We start from the raw sequence: 21,747 nt of genomic DNA, 5'->3' as shown, positions 1-21,747 counted from the left end.
GATTATTTCTCCTCCATTTGCACAAATGTTTGACTCGATCCGGCGGTAAAAAAAAATTGAAAGTTGTGGGACCAAAATAACTGCGAATGTTTCTTTTAGCGAATTCGAAGAAAAGAAACACGACGATATACAATGGAGTTTCTAGAATTATATATAGTGGATTCACTTTGTTTGCATCGTTCACATACTATGTTCTATACTATTATCATACACAAAGGAGAAATAGAGAATGTCAACCCACGTTACAATTGGGTAGTATATTAGTAATTTACTATGCTTTACATACAAAACAGTACTAGTAGTAGCTACGATCGATCGAGATGCACAAATTTTCACGTGGCCATGCCAGCGACGACCATATATATAGCGCGTGCGCACAGACTGCTCGTACGAGACAATCAAGCAAAACCATATGCGATCGAAGATCGAGGAAACAAGCTAGTAATTATATGGTGAAGCAGCTAGCAAAGAGGCATTGACCGGAGAGGAGGAAGACGAGAGCAATAAAGATCAAGAGGAAGAATGGTAGAGCCGGCCGGGACAATGGTGCAGTGGTGGGAAGAATGGCAGCTCCGCGTGCTCGTTCTCACCAGCCTCTTCCTCCAATGCTTCCTCTTCTTCTCGGCCCCCTTCCGCAAGCACCGGATCCCGGCGATCCTCAGGGCATCCATCTGGCTGGCCTACCTCGGCAGCGACGCCGTGGCGATCTACGGCCTCGCCGCCATCTTCAGCCGCCATGGGGGTGCGGCAACGGGAGATATGTCTTCTTCCATGCTGGAGGTGCTGTGGGCTCCCATCTTCCTGATCCACCTCGCCGGGGCGCAGGACAGCATAACCGCGTACGACGCCGCCGAGGACAACGCGCTGTGGGCGCGGCGCGCGGTGGCCATGTCGTCCCAGGCCGCGGTGGCGGTCTACGTGTTCTGCAGGTCATGGTCCGGCGGGAAGGTGCGGGCGCGCTGCCCGGTGGCGCTGTTCGTCGCCGGGTTCCTCAAGATGGGTCGCACGCTCTGGGCTCTGCGGCGAGCCAGCGCTACGAGGATAGCAGCCGTCGCCCGGAAGACGGCGGCGGCCGACTTGTCGATATCGTTATACCTGCAGCGGGCGAGTAAACACGCCATCGAAGCCACCAGGAACAGGAACAATATCCAGACCAACGACGACGAAGACGACGACGGCGATGAGCGGCAGCTGGACGTGCCGCACTCTGTGCTCGACAATCAGAACGAATTCATGGAGCTCTTCATTGATTTCCCAGCTCCCTACACTCGCCGGCTTAGCCACCTCTGGTCATTCCTGCAGCTCGAACCCTACGATGCCTACTGCAAGCTTTTCAACCTCGTGGATTATGCATTCCAGATTTTCTACACCAGCAGAAACGCCGCCTACCCCATCACCGGCCGCTTCATCCGTAGCATCTTCCTCGTGCTGGGCATGATGGCCATGGGAGGCATTGAGGAGCTTGACAGAAACAAGGACGGGTTTGACACGAACGATGTCAAGGTAACCTACATCCTTTTGTGGTCTGCATTCTTTGTGGAATTCACTAACCTGATTCCGCTGGCCCACCAAAAGTGGCCGATGTGCAAGCTAGCACCACAAATGAAACGCACTATTGCGCAGTTCAACCTCATTGGCTTCACTGCCCGCAGCCGATGGTCAACGAAAATGGATTCTGATCCCTCGAGAAGATATTCCCTTGTTCGTACATGTCAAACAGTGTTGAGTAGGATAGCCACGTTGTTAAGATGCAACAACCAGCACTGGTATTATGGTGAGCATAGTTCGTGGACTGAAAAAGTCGTAGATCTCATCCGCGAGGACCTGAGATGTGGGTGGGTGGAGGATGATCTGCGCAGTGCCGCCGCCTACCGGAGATTCAATGACCGAAGAGGCCAGTGGACTCTCTGGCGGGAGCAGTGCTACGGAGAGATGGGATGGAGCGTGGCCAAGCTGCCGTTCGACGAGGCCGTCCTCGTCTGGCACGTCGCCACGGACATATGCCTCCACTGCACGGAGTACATCAATATCTCATCGTCACCGGTTGCCGGCGCCGACAAGATCACCGCCGTAATGAAGATATCCAACTACATGATGTACCTGCTGGCGTTCCAGCCAGACATGCTGATGCCCGGCACCAGACAAAGCCTGTTCACGGCCGCCCGCCATGAGATCGCGCACACCTTGAGACACCAGGGGCGGCACCAGCAGCAGCTTAGCGGGAGAGACCTTGTGCGATGTCTCGCCGCTGGCGACGACGACGAGTACTCCACGCCGGCCACGGAGGGGCAAGACAGAGCTGGCAGCAGGCTTCTCAAGAGGAGAGGAGGAGGAGGAGGCCATCTAGCGCACGCACGGCGGCTCGCCGGCGCGATGATGAAGCTGGATGCCGGCAAGAGGCTGAGGGTGATCGGTGGGGTGTGGGTGGAGATGATATGCTACTCCGCGAGCAGATGCAGCGGATCTCTGCACTTGAAGAGCTTGGGTGTCGGCGGCGGGGAGTTCCTCACCGTCGTTTGGTTCCTGCTTCACTGGATGGGCATGGAGGTGTTGGCCGACAAGCTCCACAGGCCAGAGCTCGCCGGAGACGATCCGGATGCTGTTGGTGTATAACCTATTGTACCTATTCTTGGGGACATGGATTTCCATCCCTCATTATTTGTATGTCATCTAAATAGTTATTAAAAAATTAAAAACAATTAACAACATAGATTAATACAAAGTATATCGCTCCACAAATATGCAATGCCAAACTCAACTTCTACAAGTTGCAACAAAAATAACAAATTAAACTGAAAATAGTTATCGCACATTCAAAACTATACTTGTTATTTTTGTTATAATTTGTAGAAGTTGAATATAAATTTAAATGTTTGTGGAGTGATATATTTCTTATTAATCTATGTTGTCAATTTTTTTCATATTTTTTTATGACTATTTAGGTGACATGCACGAAATGAGAGACATCCCCTCCAGGATAAAATTACTTTCCCCCATGTTCTTAAACATAGCAGGAACAACTTTTCTCAGTACGGATGATGCAACAATTGCTGACACTATCAAAACAAGAAACTTAGATTTGGAGCCAGGTCATTGGAGTCTGAGGCCTACATGGAGCCAAATTTGCACAAGAATTCCAGAAAGTCTTTTGCAGGTCAATTGGATTCCGAGAGGAGATAAATAAATTAGCAGACAGACTAGCAAAAGAAGCTAAATCTAATCAACCATCTGCCCCTGTTTATGTCTGTCAGAACGTACACTTCTCACCTGGCTTATCCCAATACAGGATGTCATGCAAATAACATTAAAGACAATTTCAACCTCAGGAACTTTAATTTGTAATTCAGCATGTTCTCTATGCTTTTGAGTGGTAATAAAGTGTTTAAGTTAAAAAAAAAATCGTACCTGGGCCCCGTGGGTATACACCCGGGAGATGGGTTCTAATCTCCTGGTTGTTACGTCCACCCGTTTCTCTCGTATACTAACTAAATAATTATAAAAAGAATTAAAAAAATAACAAGATAGATTAATATGTAATATATCACTTTACAAATATACAAATTCAAATTCGACATATATAGGTTGTAACAAAATAACATATTAAACTCTAGCTTATATATATATATATATATATATATATATATATATATATATATATATATATATATATATATATATATAATCAAAATTGTTATTTTCGTTATAAATTTTAGAAGTTGAATTTAAATTTATATGTTTGTGGAGTGATTTATTATATATTAATCTATCTTGTCAATTTTTTAAATTTTTCCTATAACAATCTAGTTCACATGAAAAAAACCAGGTGAACGTTCACCCGACTACTTAAAAGAGTTTCCCAAGAAACAAAGAGGAGAGGCAGCGGGCGGATCGTACAGGAGTACAATGGCAAGCCGCCAATGGTTGGTGAGACTTATAGAAAGTAAAAAATAAATTCCAACGATATTTATATTCGATTTTTAGAATCCCAATGACAATAAAGGGTAGGCGGCAGACGGGTCGTAGAAGAGTATAATAGCAGCGTTTGACGGAATTTCTAAAAATTATAAAAAATGAAATCTAACGAGATAGTAAATTATAAAAACTATAAGGTCCAAATTTAAAAGGTTAGGGCTTCTAAAAAGTAAAAAAAAAACAATGATAAACATGTTTGATTTTAAAATCTTAATGACAATAAAGAAGGGAAGCAGCGGGTGAACCGTATTGGAGTACAGTGACAAAGTCGCTGACGTTTTGGCGGAACTTCTAGAAAGTAAAAAAAAAAGAAGAACTTAAATGATAATTATGTTCGATTTTTAAAATATCAATGACAATAAAGAGAAGAGGCAGTGGATGGACCATAGAGGAGTACAATAGCAGCGTTTGACGGGACTTCTAGAAAATTATAAAAACAAAACCCAATGGGACAATAAACTCTGAAAACTATAAGACCCAATTTTAAAAGGTTTCAAAGAGAATAAATAAAAAGAGTGATAGATCGAGCAAGAAGGATATGACAGAAGTAACGGGTAGTAACTGGTGTAACTTTTAAAAATTATAAAATTAGAAACACGGGAATGATAAGGTTTGGTCTTTCAAAGTCTTAAGACAACGAGATAATTATTTAATAAGTTTTAAGTAAAAACATACAAAAAAAAATATATAATTTTATATGGGTGCTAGCCGCGCAATTGCGCGGGCCACACAACTAGTTATATATTAATCTATCTTATTAATTTTTTGAATTTTTTCTGTAACAAATTAGTTCACATGAAAAAAAAATAGGTGGACGTCCACCCGACTACTTAAAAGAGTTTCCTAGGAAACGGGTGTTGTGTCATATCCTTTCTGATTTAAATCCAATGATGCTGCCACTGCAGTTGAACCGGATCATGCTTGCGCCACCAACAGAATAGATTTGGGAAACTCTATTCATCCCTTAAAATGGATGTCCCCTCATTTTTTATGTCGCTTAAAAGTCACTAAAAATTTTCATAAGATAGATCAATATGTGATATATTACCTTATAAACATGCATATTTAAATTCAACTTATATAAGTAAAAACAAAAATAACAAAATTGGCTACGAATAGAACGCATAATATATCATATATTAATTTATCTTGATTTTTTTAAAAAATTATAACTATTTTTTAAAATATTATGCATTAAACGATAGGATGTCTGCCGAACAGTCTAACAATCGGTCCCAACCCACATTACCTGTCTGCCAAACAGCCAAATAATTGGGATCTAACTACTGGGAAACTATTGGAGATTAAAAGGATATTGGCGCCTGATTTTTGGAATGAGGAGATTGATGGGATAATTTATAGTGTAGAGATGCTTATATTCCTAAATAAAATTTAAATGCTTCAAATACTTATATGAGAATCCACTCAGTGTCACTGAGTTTTGCCCACTTCTACAATATACCTCTGACTTTGCTAGGTTGAACAATATGCCATTGGGTTTTCTTTAATCTTCACTGCGTGCCATCACAGCGCAGTTAGCATCTGTTAGCGATGTAAAAAGACCTATTTACCCTTAACTCATTATATATGGTATTTTTTCTCCAGGGAAATATGTAGCCCATGGATTCACAGAAACTAGTATCGGTAAAAATGTAAATACACGCCTCTACCACCTGCTAATCTCAACTCAACTGATGGATTCACAGAAATGGAGATGGATCAACGCCTCTACAAAGCTCGATCAGACCTTGAGCTTGAAGCTGCAGTTGTTGGAGCGGATTCGGATCCGCCTGCCCGGTGACGAGGTTGTCGACGACGAGGTTGCAGGTCGCCTTCCCGGTCATCTTCCACAGCTTGATGGCGCCGAACTTGATGCGGATCGGCATGCGCGCCCACACCGTGAGCGGCACGAACCTGGCCTGTTGCTGCTGCAGCAGCTTCGCCGACGAGCAGGATGACGGGGCGCACCGTGCTCCGGTGGCCCTGGTACAGCGCCGGGAACCCGCCGCGACACAGCTCTGTGTCGTTGTTATGGAACGACGCCGTCACCTCGAGGCCGTCGTAGTACATCCCGATCCGCCGGTTGGGGTTCGTCGACGTCACCTCCACCTCGAACGCGTCGCTCACCGTCGCCGCCGTTGCGTTCACGTCGAACCGCGTCACGGTGAGCCGGTTCACGCGGAAGTCCGGTATCTTGGGCTTGAACACCGCGTACAGGATGCCCGCCGTGGCGCCCAGCGCGACGGCGAGGACGAGCACGGCGAGCAGCGTCCAGCACACGCAACGGCAGCACCGCCGCCCACGGCTCCGGCGCCGCGGCGGCGGCGGCGGCAGCGGGGCCGGCGCGTACGGCCGTGGCGCGGTGATCGGCAGCTGCTCCTTCTCACCATAGCTCACCGTCGACCTCCCCTTGCCGACCTGCTGCTGGCTGTCCGGTGCCGGCGCCAGCGAGCCGACGCCCACCGGGTGGATTTGGTGACGACTGAGGAGGCGGTTGTGGCAGAGTTGGGGACGGAAGCGCCAGGATGCCGGCGGCGGTAGACGCGTGGTCGGAGCCGAGGTCGGCGACTGGTCGCGGTGGTTGCGGCGGAGGGGAAGGAAGCGCCAGGATACCGGGCGGCTGGCAGCGCGTCGGTGGGGACCCCGGCGACCGGCCGCGCATCGGTGGGGACCCCGGTGACCGGCCGCGCGTCGATGGGGAGGCCGGCAAGCCGCCGCGCGTCAAGGGGGAGCCGGGCGCCTGGTCGCGCATCGTGAGGGAGCCAGGCGGCCGGCCGCGCGTCGTCGGGGAGCTGGCCGGCCGGCAGCACGTCGGGGAGTCAGGCGGCCGGCATTCCATCGATGGGGGAGTCGGCGCCGCTCACTGGGAGGAGAAACAGCAGCAGATCGATTTGGGGATGGATGGTGTGTTAGGGGTATTTTAGTCATTTAGAGAAAATTCAATACGGTAAACGGAGGCCAACTAATGGCTCATGGACAGCGATGACATGCGGTGGAAGTTAAAGAAAACCCGATGGCACCCGATGGCATATTGTTCAACTTGATAAAGTCAAGGGTATATTGTAGAAGTGGGTAAAACTCAGTGGCAGTGAGTGAATTCTCTCTACTTATATTGTTGGACGGAGTAGATAGGATATGATTGCTTGACGTAGATATGAACCTTATGTTTAAGATATCTTCCATGATGATTATGACTTAGTTTACAATCCACTTTATCTTCTCATCCATGTTTACAACAGAGTTGTGATAATCATGTTAGGATGTAAATGCTATGGGATAATTTTGTTTTTGCCCTCACTTTTATGTTCAATATTGATTTTACCCCTATCTTTTAGGCTTTTCGTTTTTGCCCCACTTTTTTTAACTGAAAAATCTTGTTGCCTCTGTTTTGGATGGAGGAAGGACATTTATACCTTCTCTCGTCTCTATTTATTAATTGTGTTTTCGCCCCTAATTTATGCATGACTTTGGAAATTTATTTTATGACTTTGGAAATTTATTTTTTGAATATGTTTAAAATTAAATGACGGATTTGGACATATTTTGAGTTTGGACAGATTTGGACGTTACAATTTGGACAAATTTTTAATTTGATGGAATTTTGATGAAATTTCAGCAACATTTTGACAGGAATTGAACAAAATTTTGACAAAATTTCAACAACATTTTACACAAGGGAAAATTGGTTCCACGCCATCGAAAGTTCTTTAAGTTTTGTTTAATACCATCGAAAGTTTGTGGTGTACTTTAATACCATCCAAAATTTACTCTGTTACAATAGGCCCTGTTTGTTTCAGCTTAAGATTATTGTAATCTAAATTATTAAATCAGATTACTCTAAGTCTCTAAGCTGGATTATAATAAGCTAACATAAAATAAGCTACGAGTTGTTTGTTTCTCTGGATTATTAGAGGCATCTAAGGGTAACGGGTCTTTAGTCACTCAATAATATGGAAAAAGCTCCTCTAGAGGAAATTATTGAATTATAGTAATCTGGCTTATAGATTGTATAAATAATCTAGCATAATAATTTACTTGTTTGTTTTAGCTTACTCCTAATAATCTAAATTATAATAATCCTAAGCTGAATCAAACAAGGCCTTATTTTACCATCACCGTGAACTTGAGTGGATCTGTCGTTAAACACGACATTGCTTGCCTTTGTCTCGGGTCCCCGACGCATGGGAAATTTAACTATTTGCCACTTTTACGTTTGCCAATTGTTCAAATACCCCTTTTGGGTTTGGAGTTAACTATATGCCATTGGAGAGAGAAGCTTTTCTAATTTTTTGCCACTTTTCGCACTGTGCACCGCCACATGGGCTTGCCAGCGTGGAATGGGCACCTGAAATGACTTGTATACCCTTAATAGCCATTGGCTGCAATATAGAGCCGAATCTGAAACAATATTTAGGTAAAATGATATAACTTATTACTACTAGCTAAATGTATAATTCATTTGACTGAAACCATACATATATATAGGACTGCAAGAACAATAGCATTTTTTTTGGCAATATATAACATAATATACAACTTCATAACAACACATATATGTACAAGGATTAATATTTGTCAGCATACATATCCAGACATATATCTCAACAAACTGAACATGCACACAATAACAGAAGTGCCTTAATTCATCACGTCCCATTCAAATATCTTAATTCATCAACCATACAATTCATAGGTTTATTGTAGGCCACACATCATTACAAAAGCAGGCCATGCATAACAGGTCCATCAGACCATACATTGGTCTATACATATAACAGGTCCATCAGGGCCATCAGACCATACATTGGTCTATACATATAACAGGTCCATCAGGGCCATCAGACCATACAATGGTCTATATATAACAGGTTTAGGGTGCCATATAACAGGTTCATCATGGCATACATCATTACAAAAGCAAAAATACATCATCAGGCCATGCACATTAGAAGTTCAGATTACTTCGAGATTGACGATTTCAGACATAAATAGCAAAATACTTGCATATCGACGCATTTCAGCCATACATAGCAAAATACTTGCAGATTGATAGCAGATTGACACATTTTATTTCAGAAGCTTTGGTGGTGATGCCCTTTTTGGCTTGCTAGCTAGTTTTTCCCTTGGTGTGAGTTTCTTGGTTGGCTGTACTGCCGCTTGCACCTGCACGGGTACAAGTGCTACTTCAACGGAGCTTTGACCAACCTCTAATGCCAGCCTCCTGTTGTTTTTGATGGGTGTAAGCAAGACATGAACCAAAGTTAAGTGAAATGAAATGAAAAACAACACAATTATGCCTTACCTCCTAGTGATTGGTCCAGGACTGCTTGTTTGTGTTGCATGCACTTGTGATTCTGCAGTTGCTTCTTTTGCTGCAGCTGCTCTTGTTCTTGGTGTATTCGCTTGAACATCAACTGCAGCAGCTCTTGTTCTTGGTGTATTCGCTTGAACATCAACTGCAGCAGCTTGGGCATCCATGGCACCCTTTGCTTTCTTCCTTCCCACATTTGTTTTTGTCTTGTTGTTTTTCTTCCTGCAAAACATTGGTTAGCTTAAGCAATACATTGTACAATAGCTAAAACAAAGTAAATCATAGCTGAACTAACCTCTTCCTAGTTCCAGTCAGTTCACATCTTACACTACCCTTCCTATGTCCAAACCGTTGGTAGTCTGGACATTGAACTTGCCTTGTGGCCTTTCCTTTGCCCTTTTCAAGAGCAGATGGGATCCTATTCTTTCTCTGCCTACCCACTCCTCTCTTCTTGGGAACGGGTGGCAGGAGCTTGAAACCTTTATCAACTTTTGGCCACTGCTTCTTGTCTGTGATGTTAGGGATAACACTTGCATATGTTGCCTGAAATCTGTGCACAGAGTAAGCTGTGTCAACATATTTCTCCATATTTGGCTGCCTAATTGTTGTGATCAGTGCCAATGCATGTGGGCAGGGCTTCCCAGTGACCTGCCATTCCCTGCATGTACATGTCCACTTATCAAGGTACACCACATGCCTAGTCACTTCCTCATCCTTGTATGTCTCTGTAACTTCTGCTTGGTCAGGATTTCCTTTAGTAACCTTCAGATGGCCTAAACCTTTTGAGGCTTCATTCAACTGATGGATGACAACAGGAAGAATCACTCCATTGAGAGCTGTAGAGGTCCTCCTCCTCTTCTCAAACAAGATCAAAGTTTTCTCCCTAATGGCATCTGCAAGAGCATTAACAGGCAAATCCTTCAAGTCTTTGATCCAACTATTCCATGACTCTGCCAGGTTATTGTTGATGTAGTCACACTTGATAGCACAATCAAACTTTCTTCTGGCCCACAGTAGGTTGTGATATTCTTTAAGCCATTGTTTCACCTCTGGACTAGCTGTTGTCACTTCATCCATCCACTTGTCATGCTTCTCAAGCATGTAAGTCTTAGCTGCAGGCCACATCTTCCTCGCATAGATAGACCCATGAAATAATTTCTTCATGTTCTCCATCAAATGCCTCATACACTCCCTCTGTTCTGCCCATGGAAATACCTTGTGAACTGCAGTTTCCGACCCTTTACATGCATCAGTGTGGATAGCTAATTTTGGAACTGGACCAATTGCATTGGCTAGCTGCTCCATAAACCAAACCTAGTTCTCTTTGGTCTCTGAATCAAAAAAACCAAATGCCAAAGGAAACATCCAATTGTGTCCATCTAATGCATTGGCTGCAGGCATGTGTCCATTCCAATATCCATTAAGGGCAGTAGAATCTATGCTAATGTAGGGTCTACAGCCCCCTAAGAAACCATCAATTGATGCTTTAAATGCACAAAAGAATCTACTGAAGTGAACCTTATCTCCAACTTTAACTGTGTCTATCTCAACTACACTACCCGGGGACCTCATTTCCACCTCTGCCTTGAACCTATACAACCGATCAAATGAATCAGACCACTTACCAAATAACTTGTCTGTTGCCTTCTTCCTACCATGATAAACTGTATGATAAGGTATGGTTATCTTGTAGGTGTCCTGCAGCTCCTTCTGAAGTTCCTTTGGACCCATCCCATTCTTCTTGTTGAGAAATGGAATTGCCCTCTCAGCAACCCAAGCTTGAGATGCCATCCTTCCACGAACTCTACTTCTTGAAGCACACTTGTGATCATATTTGTTTATTTGGACCTGCAAAAGCAAACAATATTAGCAACTATGCAAAAGTTACTCCAATCTGAATTCAGCAAGCAAGGTGTCAAATTGCAAAGGTAATTTAAATGGTTAGTATAATACCCTAACACTCATATTAGGTTGGGTCTTTGCTCTAATTATCCATGGGCAACCAATTGCATGGCATTTCCCTCTAAACCTTTCTTTGTCAGACTTTTCAGTCTCTAGTTCAAACTCATGAACAATGGCATATTGCTTCACTGCCATTCTGAACTCATCCATAGAAGGGTAAAATGTCCCCACTGACATATCTGGGTCATCCATGTCCCAATCCAACACATCAATGGGTACTTCATCGTCCACTACAATGGCTGCATCTAACATGTCTTGCTGAATCTCGGTTGGAATAATAGGAATTGCAGTTTCTTCCATAGTTGCTGCAGCTGCTGCTGCTCTCTGATCTGCTGCTTTGAAGCCCATGGCCTCAAAAACTTGATCCTCATCCAACAATAAATTAACATCACAATCTTGCTCAGGTTCAACAAGTATAGCCAACTTACTCCAATCTACAACAGCATTAGCCTCTTCTGCATTTTGTGGATGGCTAGAGGTATCACCCGTCCCTTCTTCATGACCAGGAGAAGAAACTTCAGCACTAATCATAGCAGAGAGAACTTGAGCACTTGACTGATCAATTGGATCTGCAGTTACCACACTAGAGACACCTTGAATAGCTGAATCAACTAGATTTGCAATGCCTTCAATAGGTTCATATCCCTTTTTATAAATAACTTCAACACCAAACTCTACCAGCTTATCATCCAACATAGAATTCATCCACTGGCCAAATTCTTCATTGGTTGTCAACTTACATTCAGTGCCAATTTCAGTGTCCAAACCCCAAACTCTAATTTCTTGGCTTGGCCCCCAGATTATCTTGCTAGCCATTTCATCATGAAATTTATCCAAATTATACCCACTACTAATATCAACCCACCAATCATAGTTTTGCTCTGACATTGGTAGCATTCCATACTCTAGATTCGCAACATACTTAGCAACCCTAACAAGAAATCTAAGCGCATTGCCAGGATCAATCCTGACATAAACAGATTCATAAAAAAAATGGAGTTAGAATACATCTAACTCCATGCATGCAACACAATACAAGCAGGAAGGGCAAGAGAGAAAATGAACTTACCAAGAAGGACAAACTGAGGGCTTCATCGCCGCCGGAGGACGATGGCGACGATGCCCTACCAGGTCACGATGTGCTGTTGGGAAGAACAAATGCCGGGATGATGCCAGAGCTGCGGATCTGACGAATGCGTCGACGGCGGACTGCGGGTGGAGAACGTCGGGACCGGCGTGGGGCGGTGAGCCGGCGGGCCGGGCAGCGTGTCGACGGCCTGGGGCCAACGCTGGGCGAGCAGGGGCCGATGGCGCGGGATGGGCGTCGATGTCGCGCGCCGGGCCGGCGTCGACGGCGCGGGGCCGACGTGGGGCGGGCAGGGGTCGACGGCGCGGCGTCGCCCGTCGATGGTGGCTAGCGGTCGAACGGAATCGGGAGAGAGAGGATCCCTTGATTTAGGGTTTCAGATGCAAGGATATACTAGTCATTTCAGGTGCCCATTCCACGCTGGCAAGCCCATGTGGTGGTGTACAGTGTGAAAAGTGGCAAAAAAATTACAAAAGCTTCTCTCTCCAATGGCATATAGTTAACTGCAAACCTAAAAGGGGTATTTGAACAATTGGCAAACGTAAAAGTGGCAAATAGTTAAATTTCCCCCGACGCATTGCCGCCCAGCTCCATCACACATCCTCCTGCCACCGCACCTGTCGGAGCCGCCACAGCCATCCACTGCGCGAGGAAGGGGGTTGGCGCGGGAGAGCACGACGTTGACCGACGCTGCGATTCCTGGAGGGGGCCGGGCCGGCTGCCGGCCACCTGCCACTAAAGTTGGGCAAAACGCCGACAACGACGTACCTGACGGCGCTCTTGGAGGGGGGCTGCTACAGGGAAGAGCTTGAGCTCGATATGATGTTTCATTTGACAAGGAGCTCTAACTTGAGAGACAAATTGGGCCACCGGCGGCGAGATTACGCGGATTGATGGGATGAATGGTGCTTGAGATCGAGTTGAAAATGGTGGGAACTAGCTCACCGTCCCTGTCGGCCGTGCTGCTCCCCCGCGCGCGCTCGTAACCCACTCGCGGTGCTCCGGTGCTCGTGCAGTCCTCTCCTCACAATGTTTCTCCGGCCTGTGTTGCCGCTGCTCTTGTTGCTCCCAATCCCCATTGATGAAGCGATGTGCCTATGTCGGCCAAAGAAGAAAAAATTGGGCGAGATTTAGATGAGTAAAGGAAGGGCAATACAGTCATAATCTGTTTGTTTTCCAGCCAAATATTGAAAAGAAAAAATAAACTAACGGAAATAAACAGTTATGGTATAGAAAGGTAACGGAGAAAACTTTGGATGGTATTAAAGTGCACCACAAACTTTCGATGGTATATATATATAAAGCAAAACTCAGGAACTTTCGATGCGTGGAACCAATTTTCCCAAAAAAAAATAGTGAGGGGCCTAGCAAATATATAGAGCCCTTTTAAATCGTAGGAATGAAAAAAACAGAGGAATAAGAAAAACATAGGGTTCTGATAGGAATGAAGTGTAAAACAGAGGATTGCAAAACACATGAAAAATATAGAAATGATCGTTTGATTGGACCACAGGAAAAAACACAGGAATCGGATGGGAGAGATAGACTCAGATGACCTTTACCAAGAGGTTAGACCTCTTGCTAAGTTTCCTCCACTATATGCAATATGCCATTCCATAGGAATTTTGTAGGATTTGGAAAACTTCAATCCTTTGAATCAAAGAGATACATAGGAAAATTTCCTATAGGATTTCAATCCTATGAAATTCATTTATAATTCTTTTGATTCTAAGGGGGCCCTAAGGCTATTTTTGTAGGCTTTTTTTTCATAAGACCCAAATACAAAAGTTACTAGTTATCGTGCACGTGCAAGGCACGTTTTGGTATTATATACACAAAAGTAGAATAATAAATGCGAGCCTTTTTTATGCAGCACTCCATACAAATTCTTCACGTAAAAATTGAGTTCCATAGACCATAGTGGGATGATAATTTGAATGATCTCTGAAAAACTTGCACCGTCTATTCCTAGAGTGACAATATAACATGCAATGCACCATCCACCTTTATTAATAGAAATTCCAAAAAAGCTCCATATGAGTGCCCCCGAGGAACAAAAGGATATCTACACAGATTTTATTTCATTGGTAAAAAAAAAGAAACAACTCTGAAGTAGAGTCACTATGCTCACTATTTCTGTGAGATTGCTAGCATCTCCAGCTGGTAAAAAAATGCCAATAGGTAGCATCTCATTTCTCATTTGTAGAATTGCATCATAGAGAGTAATATTATAGTCCATGGTTAGCAATCCCATGGCGGTAGATCTCAAACAGATCAAAAATAATCGGGGAACTTTAATGACTCACATGAGGTAGTCGGTGGTTTATCTATAAAGAGCATTTTTTGGAATATATCACAGATAATGTATATAATATCTATTGTAATACACATAATGACACCAATTATTAGTCCATTTGAGTCAGTAATTAAAAAAAAAGGCATACCTTATCAATTGTAGCCAACAGTTCACTTCCTGCTCTCTCAACGCCCCTCCTCTTACTATTGAGCCACAGAGCTGTTGCCACCAGATCCTCGACAAGATAAAATAAAAGGATAATCCCCCAATTCAAATTCAATAAATTATCCATGCAAGGATTAGATAAAAAAAATATATACCATATACTGCTCTGTATTTGGTATCAGTTGGCATGAATTTTACAAATTACACAGTGGCTTGAGACATCTGTGCATTAATAGATAGCGAACAAAGCAGAATACTGAAAGCATTAACCCTATACCTCTTATATACCAGGGCACCACACCATAGAAAAGCTCACATTTTAGATCTAGCTAACCAACCTTCTATTATTTAAGATAAAAATGAACGTATACGTTCACATATATATTCTGGGTACAGGCGTACAGGGAGCATCAGTATCATGCTAATCCTAATAAGGATATGGACTCATACTAAGTAATTGATGAGTAGCTCAGGCCACCCTAAGTTCCCCAAGAAGCAAGGCTTCCATTCTTGTTAAAGCCACTGCTGCATTTCATAAACAACTTTGTGGCTAATTCAATTGCATAAGGAGATGAACTCCAATATCTATACAATGGTTTTCCTACAGCCACAAGGACTTCATATGTGTTCTTCTCACATTGCAATCGAAATAACATTTATATGATCACAGGAGGAAAAATACCTGGGAATGAAACTTCAGAGAGTTCTCGTCGACGAACAAAAGACCATGCAGATCGATTACTTTACTTTAGATCTTTGAATAATCACGCACCTTTTTGCGCCACTGGACATTTTATATACATAAACAACCTTATTTATGATAAACCAGTTCAATTATGAACTAAATTAATTTTTCAACTCCAGTAGACAGTGAGTTACCTCAAGAACATATGCTTGTCTTGAGGGCTATTATAGCAGAATAAGTACCATAAGTATGAACTAAATTAAAATTTTCAACTTTAGTAGACAATGAGTTACCTCAGAATATATGCTTGTCTTGAGGGCTATTATAGTTGAATAAGTACCATGAACTGCAAAAAAAATACTAAAACTTTGTTCAAAACCAACAAGTGCAGCCATTGCACCATGGAGCCCATTCTCCAACGAAAGGAGAGACAACAGTGAATAACTAACCTACAGTGGCCATAAAAGATCATCAAGTACAACCTTTGCCAAGATGTAGAAATGGTATACTAATTTATTTTATGGAAAAAAGAAACCCAACATGTCTTCAACATGTCTTCCTAGGCACTCTGACATTTTGTCTAAACTGTGCATGTTTCTCCATAGCTAGCTGTGGGAGGTCCATATCTTCTCTCAGAATTCATGAAAGTGCATATCTGAAGACATTTGTTTCTTTAATGCTCAAGCACATGTATTCATAGGAACAACTCACAAAAATTGAGATATCAGCTTCATTAACAATTTTTTTTATACAACAGTTGCCCAAATTGAGACACAAAGAAGTACCTGCAATACACAACATTAGCTCAGGAGGCCCTTGTCCTGATTGGCTTCCTCTTAATTCCTGAAGCCCATTTGTGGATGTCATGCTATATTCAAATTTCCAGCACCCATGGAACTTGCTAGATATTTCACTCAAGAATCTGCATGGCCACATCAAGCCCCAAATGCATTTTTAGATACAAAATATATGTCAGTCCATAGGGACAGAACTATAGAGGAAAAAATAATTTGTAAATTTGCAAAGTAGAACCTGATGCCATGAAGATTACATCAACAATGTAATTAACCTACTTATAGGAAATCAACCTCCAACATGGATACAGGAACATGTATCCAGCAGCATCGCCTTTAGTCCAGAGGCATTGCGAGGGATGGTATGATGTTGCCATTGCACCTTGCTATGAGATCGCCTTCTCCTGCCTAAAACCTGATACCACTGACCAGTGGAGCAAGAGAGGATGGATCTAAAAAACTAAATATTGTTTCCATTAGCAGACTAACGAACGGAAGCTTATCTTCGGCGAAAGGGGGGAACCACCTCGGCGGCGGCGGCTTGCGGCAGCGGTGGAGTGCGGCGGCGGCTGGGGATGACCTCAGCTCAAGCAGGGCAGTGGCGGCTGGTGACAACCTTGACTCCGACGGGGGCAGCAGCGGTTGGTGATGGCCTCGACTCCGGCGGGGGCAGCGGTGTAGTGCGGTGGCGGCGGGGACACGTGTGGAGGCGTGGAGCGAGGAGGAGCGAGTAGTGGGCCACGGAATCATCTTGCGGGGCGGAGTAAACACGCGGTGGAGGGAGTGCAGGCAGAAATCGCGATGGAGGGAGGGGAATCGGTGGGCGGTAGCAGGTAGTGACGGTTGTGATGCGTGCAACGTGGATGGACGGTAGGGATTGATAGATGTGATTTGGCCTGTAGGATTGAAGGGATACAACTCGTCCTTTTTATATTAGTATAGATATAGATAACTAATTTGATGTTTATAAGTATCGTAGGGTTGAAGCATAAATAATCAAGGGCTGAAATATAAAAGCCACTTGAGTGTTGCCTGCATTTTGGCAGGAAGAGGCTCCTCTGATGTACTTCCCTCTGACATGGATCGCAGATATATGAGCCCATGAGCTATGGGGCCCACCTGTCATCAAATTCAGATGCCAGTAAGCTAGAGGCTCTATTTCCATTGTGGAGGTAGTATTGTCATATGGGTGCATTTGGGAGTACTCTTTCAAACTCCTACTATATTGTTTTCTGCGTATACGCTTTCCAAACTGTTAAATGGTACTCCATCCGTCCCCCAATATAAGGGGTTTTAACATTTTTCTTGCATTGTTTGACCGTTCGTCTCACTAAAATTTTTTTCGAATTATTATTTATTTTATTGTGACTTACTTTATTATCAAAAGTACTTTAAGCACATCTTTTCGTTTTTATATTTGCATAAATTTTTTTGAATAAGACAAGTGGTTAAACAGTACAAGCAAAATATCAAATCCCTTGTATTAGGGAACGAAAAAAAATTCTATAGAAAAGTTTCTTAAAATCATGTTGATCTATTTTTATTTTTTTAATACTTAATTAATTTTGTACTAATGAGGTACCTGTTGATGTGAAAACACGAGGCCTGGGAGATCTGCCTAACTCCAGTGCAGGTCCAAAACTCGCCTTTAGGTATGCTAGCATGCCAGTTGATTTGATCCCGCAATCAACAAGAACAAAGACAAAGAAACCGCGGTTAAATCCATAAACGATAGCCGATCGGCTAGGTGCTGATGACATATCATTTATCTTTGAGCCGATGTCATATATGCATCGATCGGCAGGCATTAATAAATAAAACAGAATTAAATCTACTCGATCGGCTATAGATATTAATGATATATAATCCTTATATTGATATATACTTAAATCAAGTGATTGCGATAGATCGGTCGCCATGCCGAGACAGTATAAATCACTTCAATCGAAATATATATTAACAATGAGATTATGTATATTCGTAGCATAGCCGATCAGATAGATCTAGCATGTATCGGCTAATACTCCGATACCGCTCTATACTAAGATATCAAAGCAAATAGAATATATCAAACAAAAGCCTAATATACTTAAATGCAACAAGATCTTAACATAAAGAGCAGATTCAACATATCAACGAAGCATAAAGGACAAAAAGTAGTTAAATCAGGTAAGATCGGCTGAAACCCCGATACTACCCTAATCGGCAACCAAGAAGCAGGCTAGAGATTGAGATTCTAATCACGACTCATAAGATCAAACTCAACTGATGCAACTATAAGTATGAAAAGAAGAGCAATATCTAGACAATCAAGCCGTTGGAAATTTCGTAGAGTGGTGGATATCGTATATAATCTAAGCCAACGTTGCTATCTAACCTAATCGACTGCCTTCTACTGACAGATGTTAGCCGATTATAGGTTAAATGTCGATATTGTTAGAGATTATATAAGATATATGATAACTCGACGAATTACATAAACAAGATTAGAGTATCTTAATGATGGAAGCACTAATCCCGAGAATGCAAGCCGCCATAACAAGTTTTACCTCTTGTTGAAGATCAAAACCGATGCAGCTCAACCCGAAAGCAAGAACTCGTCGAAACAAAACGAAAGCAAAAAGTGTGGCGATGCGCCGAGATTGTATAGAACGTGTGTTAGTTTGATTACATGGGGGTCGGGGTCTATTTATACCCGAGAATTACAAAACATGTCCATATCGGACACGGACACGACTCTTATCTCTAACAAACTCTAAGATACCATAAGTCTTTGCGGCAGACTTTTGCCCAAATATATCTATAAGAAAGTTACATAAAATATCCTAATTAATAGATACAATTGTATTCTCATGACTCTATCCATGCATGGCAATCATCTTGAAGCATATCAACTCAACCCGATGACGTATACCGAGTTGTATTGTCGGAATCGGCTATATCAGCTCACCCAGTCTGACTCGGACTCAGCCGATCTTGGTCGTAGCCAATTTGGACTCCAGCCGATTCTTACTCTGTTTCCGAAACGATCTTCGTCTTTGATTCCGCTCCGATCTAATCTTCATCTTCGATACTGATATTACCAAATTTGGTCGTTAACTGTACCTATTTTACGTACTTAGAGATTAGTTTTAGAGATTAGTTTTCAACACAAGATGCCAAACACAGCATATGGTTCATCCAATGTGGTATTTACTTTTTTTTTCTTGTGGACACATTCTCTAATTAGGACTCTTTTACGTGCCTCATCACAGCAGAAAAAGAAGATGACAATTAGATCGAACGTAACTTCTCTAATGCAAGGTCAGAGAAACATGTGTTCCTTATAAGTGAGATCCACTGTTATGTATTTAAGCGTCAGTGACCCACGTCCCTCTTATGTCTCACCCAAGACATGAGCCAACAGCTATACAGGTAAAATAGTGGATCATGAGACACAACAGTACTAACTAGCTATGTCTGCTTTAAGTATGTACTTTCTCCGTTTCACAATGCAAAACTTTTTAGCATTGCTAATATTCATTTAGATGTTAATAAATTTAGACACATATATGTATAGATTCATTAACATCTATATAAATGTGGGTAACGCTAGAAAATCTTACATTGTGGAACGGAGGAAGTAATTTTTTCGATGTAGTTAGTGCAACTCGAGAATATTTATGTAAGAATAGAATTATGAGTTGTATGCTAACACCTTGTTTAGTTCCAAACTTTTTTAAAAAACTTCCACTTTTCCATCCCATCAAAACTTTCCTACATACATAAACTTTCAACTTTTTCATCACATCGTTTCAATTTCAACCAAACTTTCAATTTTGGTGTGAACTAGACACAGCCTAAATCTAATTTACTTCTACTCTTTGAAACGGAAAAGAAAAAAAAAGAGCTATAGGAGTAATAATAAAGAGAGAAATTAAAAAAAAACAGAGAGAAAAAGAGAGAAAGGAAGATAAGAGAAGAAAAAAAAAAGCGAAGGGGCAAGTCTTCCCCAAGTCACACCATCCCCGTCCCGGATCCGGCGACCACCGATTCCTCGCCGCCGCCGACGACGATGCCGGCGTTCAAGGCGCCGGCGCCGGGCTTCTCCGTGCGCTTCAGCCCGTTCCACGAGCAGCGCCTCCTCGCGGCCGCCTCCCAGCACTTCGGATTAGTCGGCAACGGCCACCTCATCGTCCTCGACCTCTCCGCCGCCGCCGCCCCGGGGGGCGCGCCGGCGCCCCCGCCGGTGTTCGCCTTCCCGACCTCCGACGCGCTGTTCGACTGCGCGTGGTCGGAGTCCCACGAGTCCCTCTGCGCCGCCGCCTCCGGGGACGGGTCCGTGCGCCTGTTCGACGTCGCGCTGCCGCCCGCGCAGAACCCCGTCCGCCTCCTCCGGGAGCACGCGCGGGAGGTGCACGGCCTCGACTGGAACCCCGTCCGCCGCGACGCCTTCCTCTCCGCGTCCTGGGACGACACGCTCAAGCTCTGGTCCCCGGACCGCCCGGCCTCCGTGCGCACCTTCCGCGGCCACGAGTACTGCGTCTACGCCGCCGCGTGGTCGGCGCGCCACCCGGACGTCTTCGCCTCCGCGTCCGGCGACCGCACCGCCCGCGTCTGGGACGTGCGCGAGCCGGCGCCCACGCTGGTCATCCCGGCGCACGACCACGAGGTGCTCTCGCTCGACTGGGACAAGTACGATCCGTCCATCCTCGCCACCGGCTCCGTCGACAAGTCGATCCGCGTCTGGGACGTCCGCGCGCCGCGGGCGCCGCTGGCGCAGCTCGCCGGGCACGGGTACGCCGTCAAGCGCGTCAAGTTCTCACCGCACCGGCAGGGCATGCTCATGTCCTGCTCCTACGACATGACGGTGTGCATGTGGGATTACCGCAAGGAGGACGCGCTGCTCGCGAGGTATGGCCACCACACTGAATTCGTTGCCGGGATCGACATGAGCGTGCTCGTGGAAGGGTTGCTCGCGAGCACCGGGTGGGACGAGATGATCTATGTGTGGCCATTTGGCTCTGATCCTAGAGCAATGTAAACAAAATGCCTTTGGAGAACACATATTTCGTACGTCGAGGGATATGGATTATTTCTGTTGCGTTTTGCATTGGTCATAGTAATACATGTGGATTAACTCCTTTGAGTTGAAGAAATTGCAATAAAGATCCTATTGCTATCTAAATCACCTAGTTGTTAAGTTCTTCACTTAGACTCAAAGTGCATAATGTATTGCTAGTATATAATGTTGGTTGTAGGGCAAATTAGTGGGGGTTCTACAACCCCGATAGTGCATAGGACTATGTAGTGTAATCTAGGGCATAGGGAGATATGTGAAGCACATTAAAATCTATAATGTATACACTTCTGTTTGCAGCTGGTATAAATCCTCTCAGACTTCTTATTGCCCTGCATTAATAGCCTTGTATGCCTTCTTGAGATAGTGGCAAAATCTAGTCGTATGTCAATCTTCCATCTCGCTATTACAGTTTA

General features: G+C 43.9%; 2 protein-coding genes across 2 annotated transcripts; both read left to right on the top strand.

Moving 5' to 3' along the window:
• Positions 1 to 543: 543 nt before the first annotated feature.
• Positions 544 to 2,613, top strand: LOC127761580 (uncharacterized). Its single transcript, XM_052285891.1, has 2 exons — positions 544 to 1,675; positions 1,730 to 2,613. The coding sequence occupies exons 1-2, from the start codon at positions 544 to 546 to the stop codon at positions 2,611 to 2,613; spliced, it is 2,016 nt and encodes a 671-aa protein (XP_052141851.1).
• Positions 2,614 to 20,218: 17,605 nt separating this feature from the next.
• LOC127761902 (peroxisome biogenesis protein 7) lies at positions 20,219 to 21,346 on the top strand. The gene has a single exon (XM_052286231.1). It carries the CDS (start codon positions 20,327 to 20,329, stop codon positions 21,293 to 21,295), a length of 969 nt encoding a protein of 322 aa, XP_052142191.1. The 5' UTR covers positions 20,219 to 20,326; the 3' UTR covers positions 21,296 to 21,346.
• The last annotated feature ends 401 nt before the right edge of the window (positions 21,347 to 21,747 follow it).

This window comes from Oryza glaberrima, chromosome 2 (genome assembly GCF_000147395.1).
Source record: "Oryza glaberrima chromosome 2, OglaRS2, whole genome shotgun sequence".
In the NCBI taxonomy this organism is placed as follows: Eukaryota; Viridiplantae; Streptophyta; class Magnoliopsida; order Poales; family Poaceae; genus Oryza; species Oryza glaberrima.
This window is presented reverse-complemented; position numbering and strand designations above follow the sequence as displayed.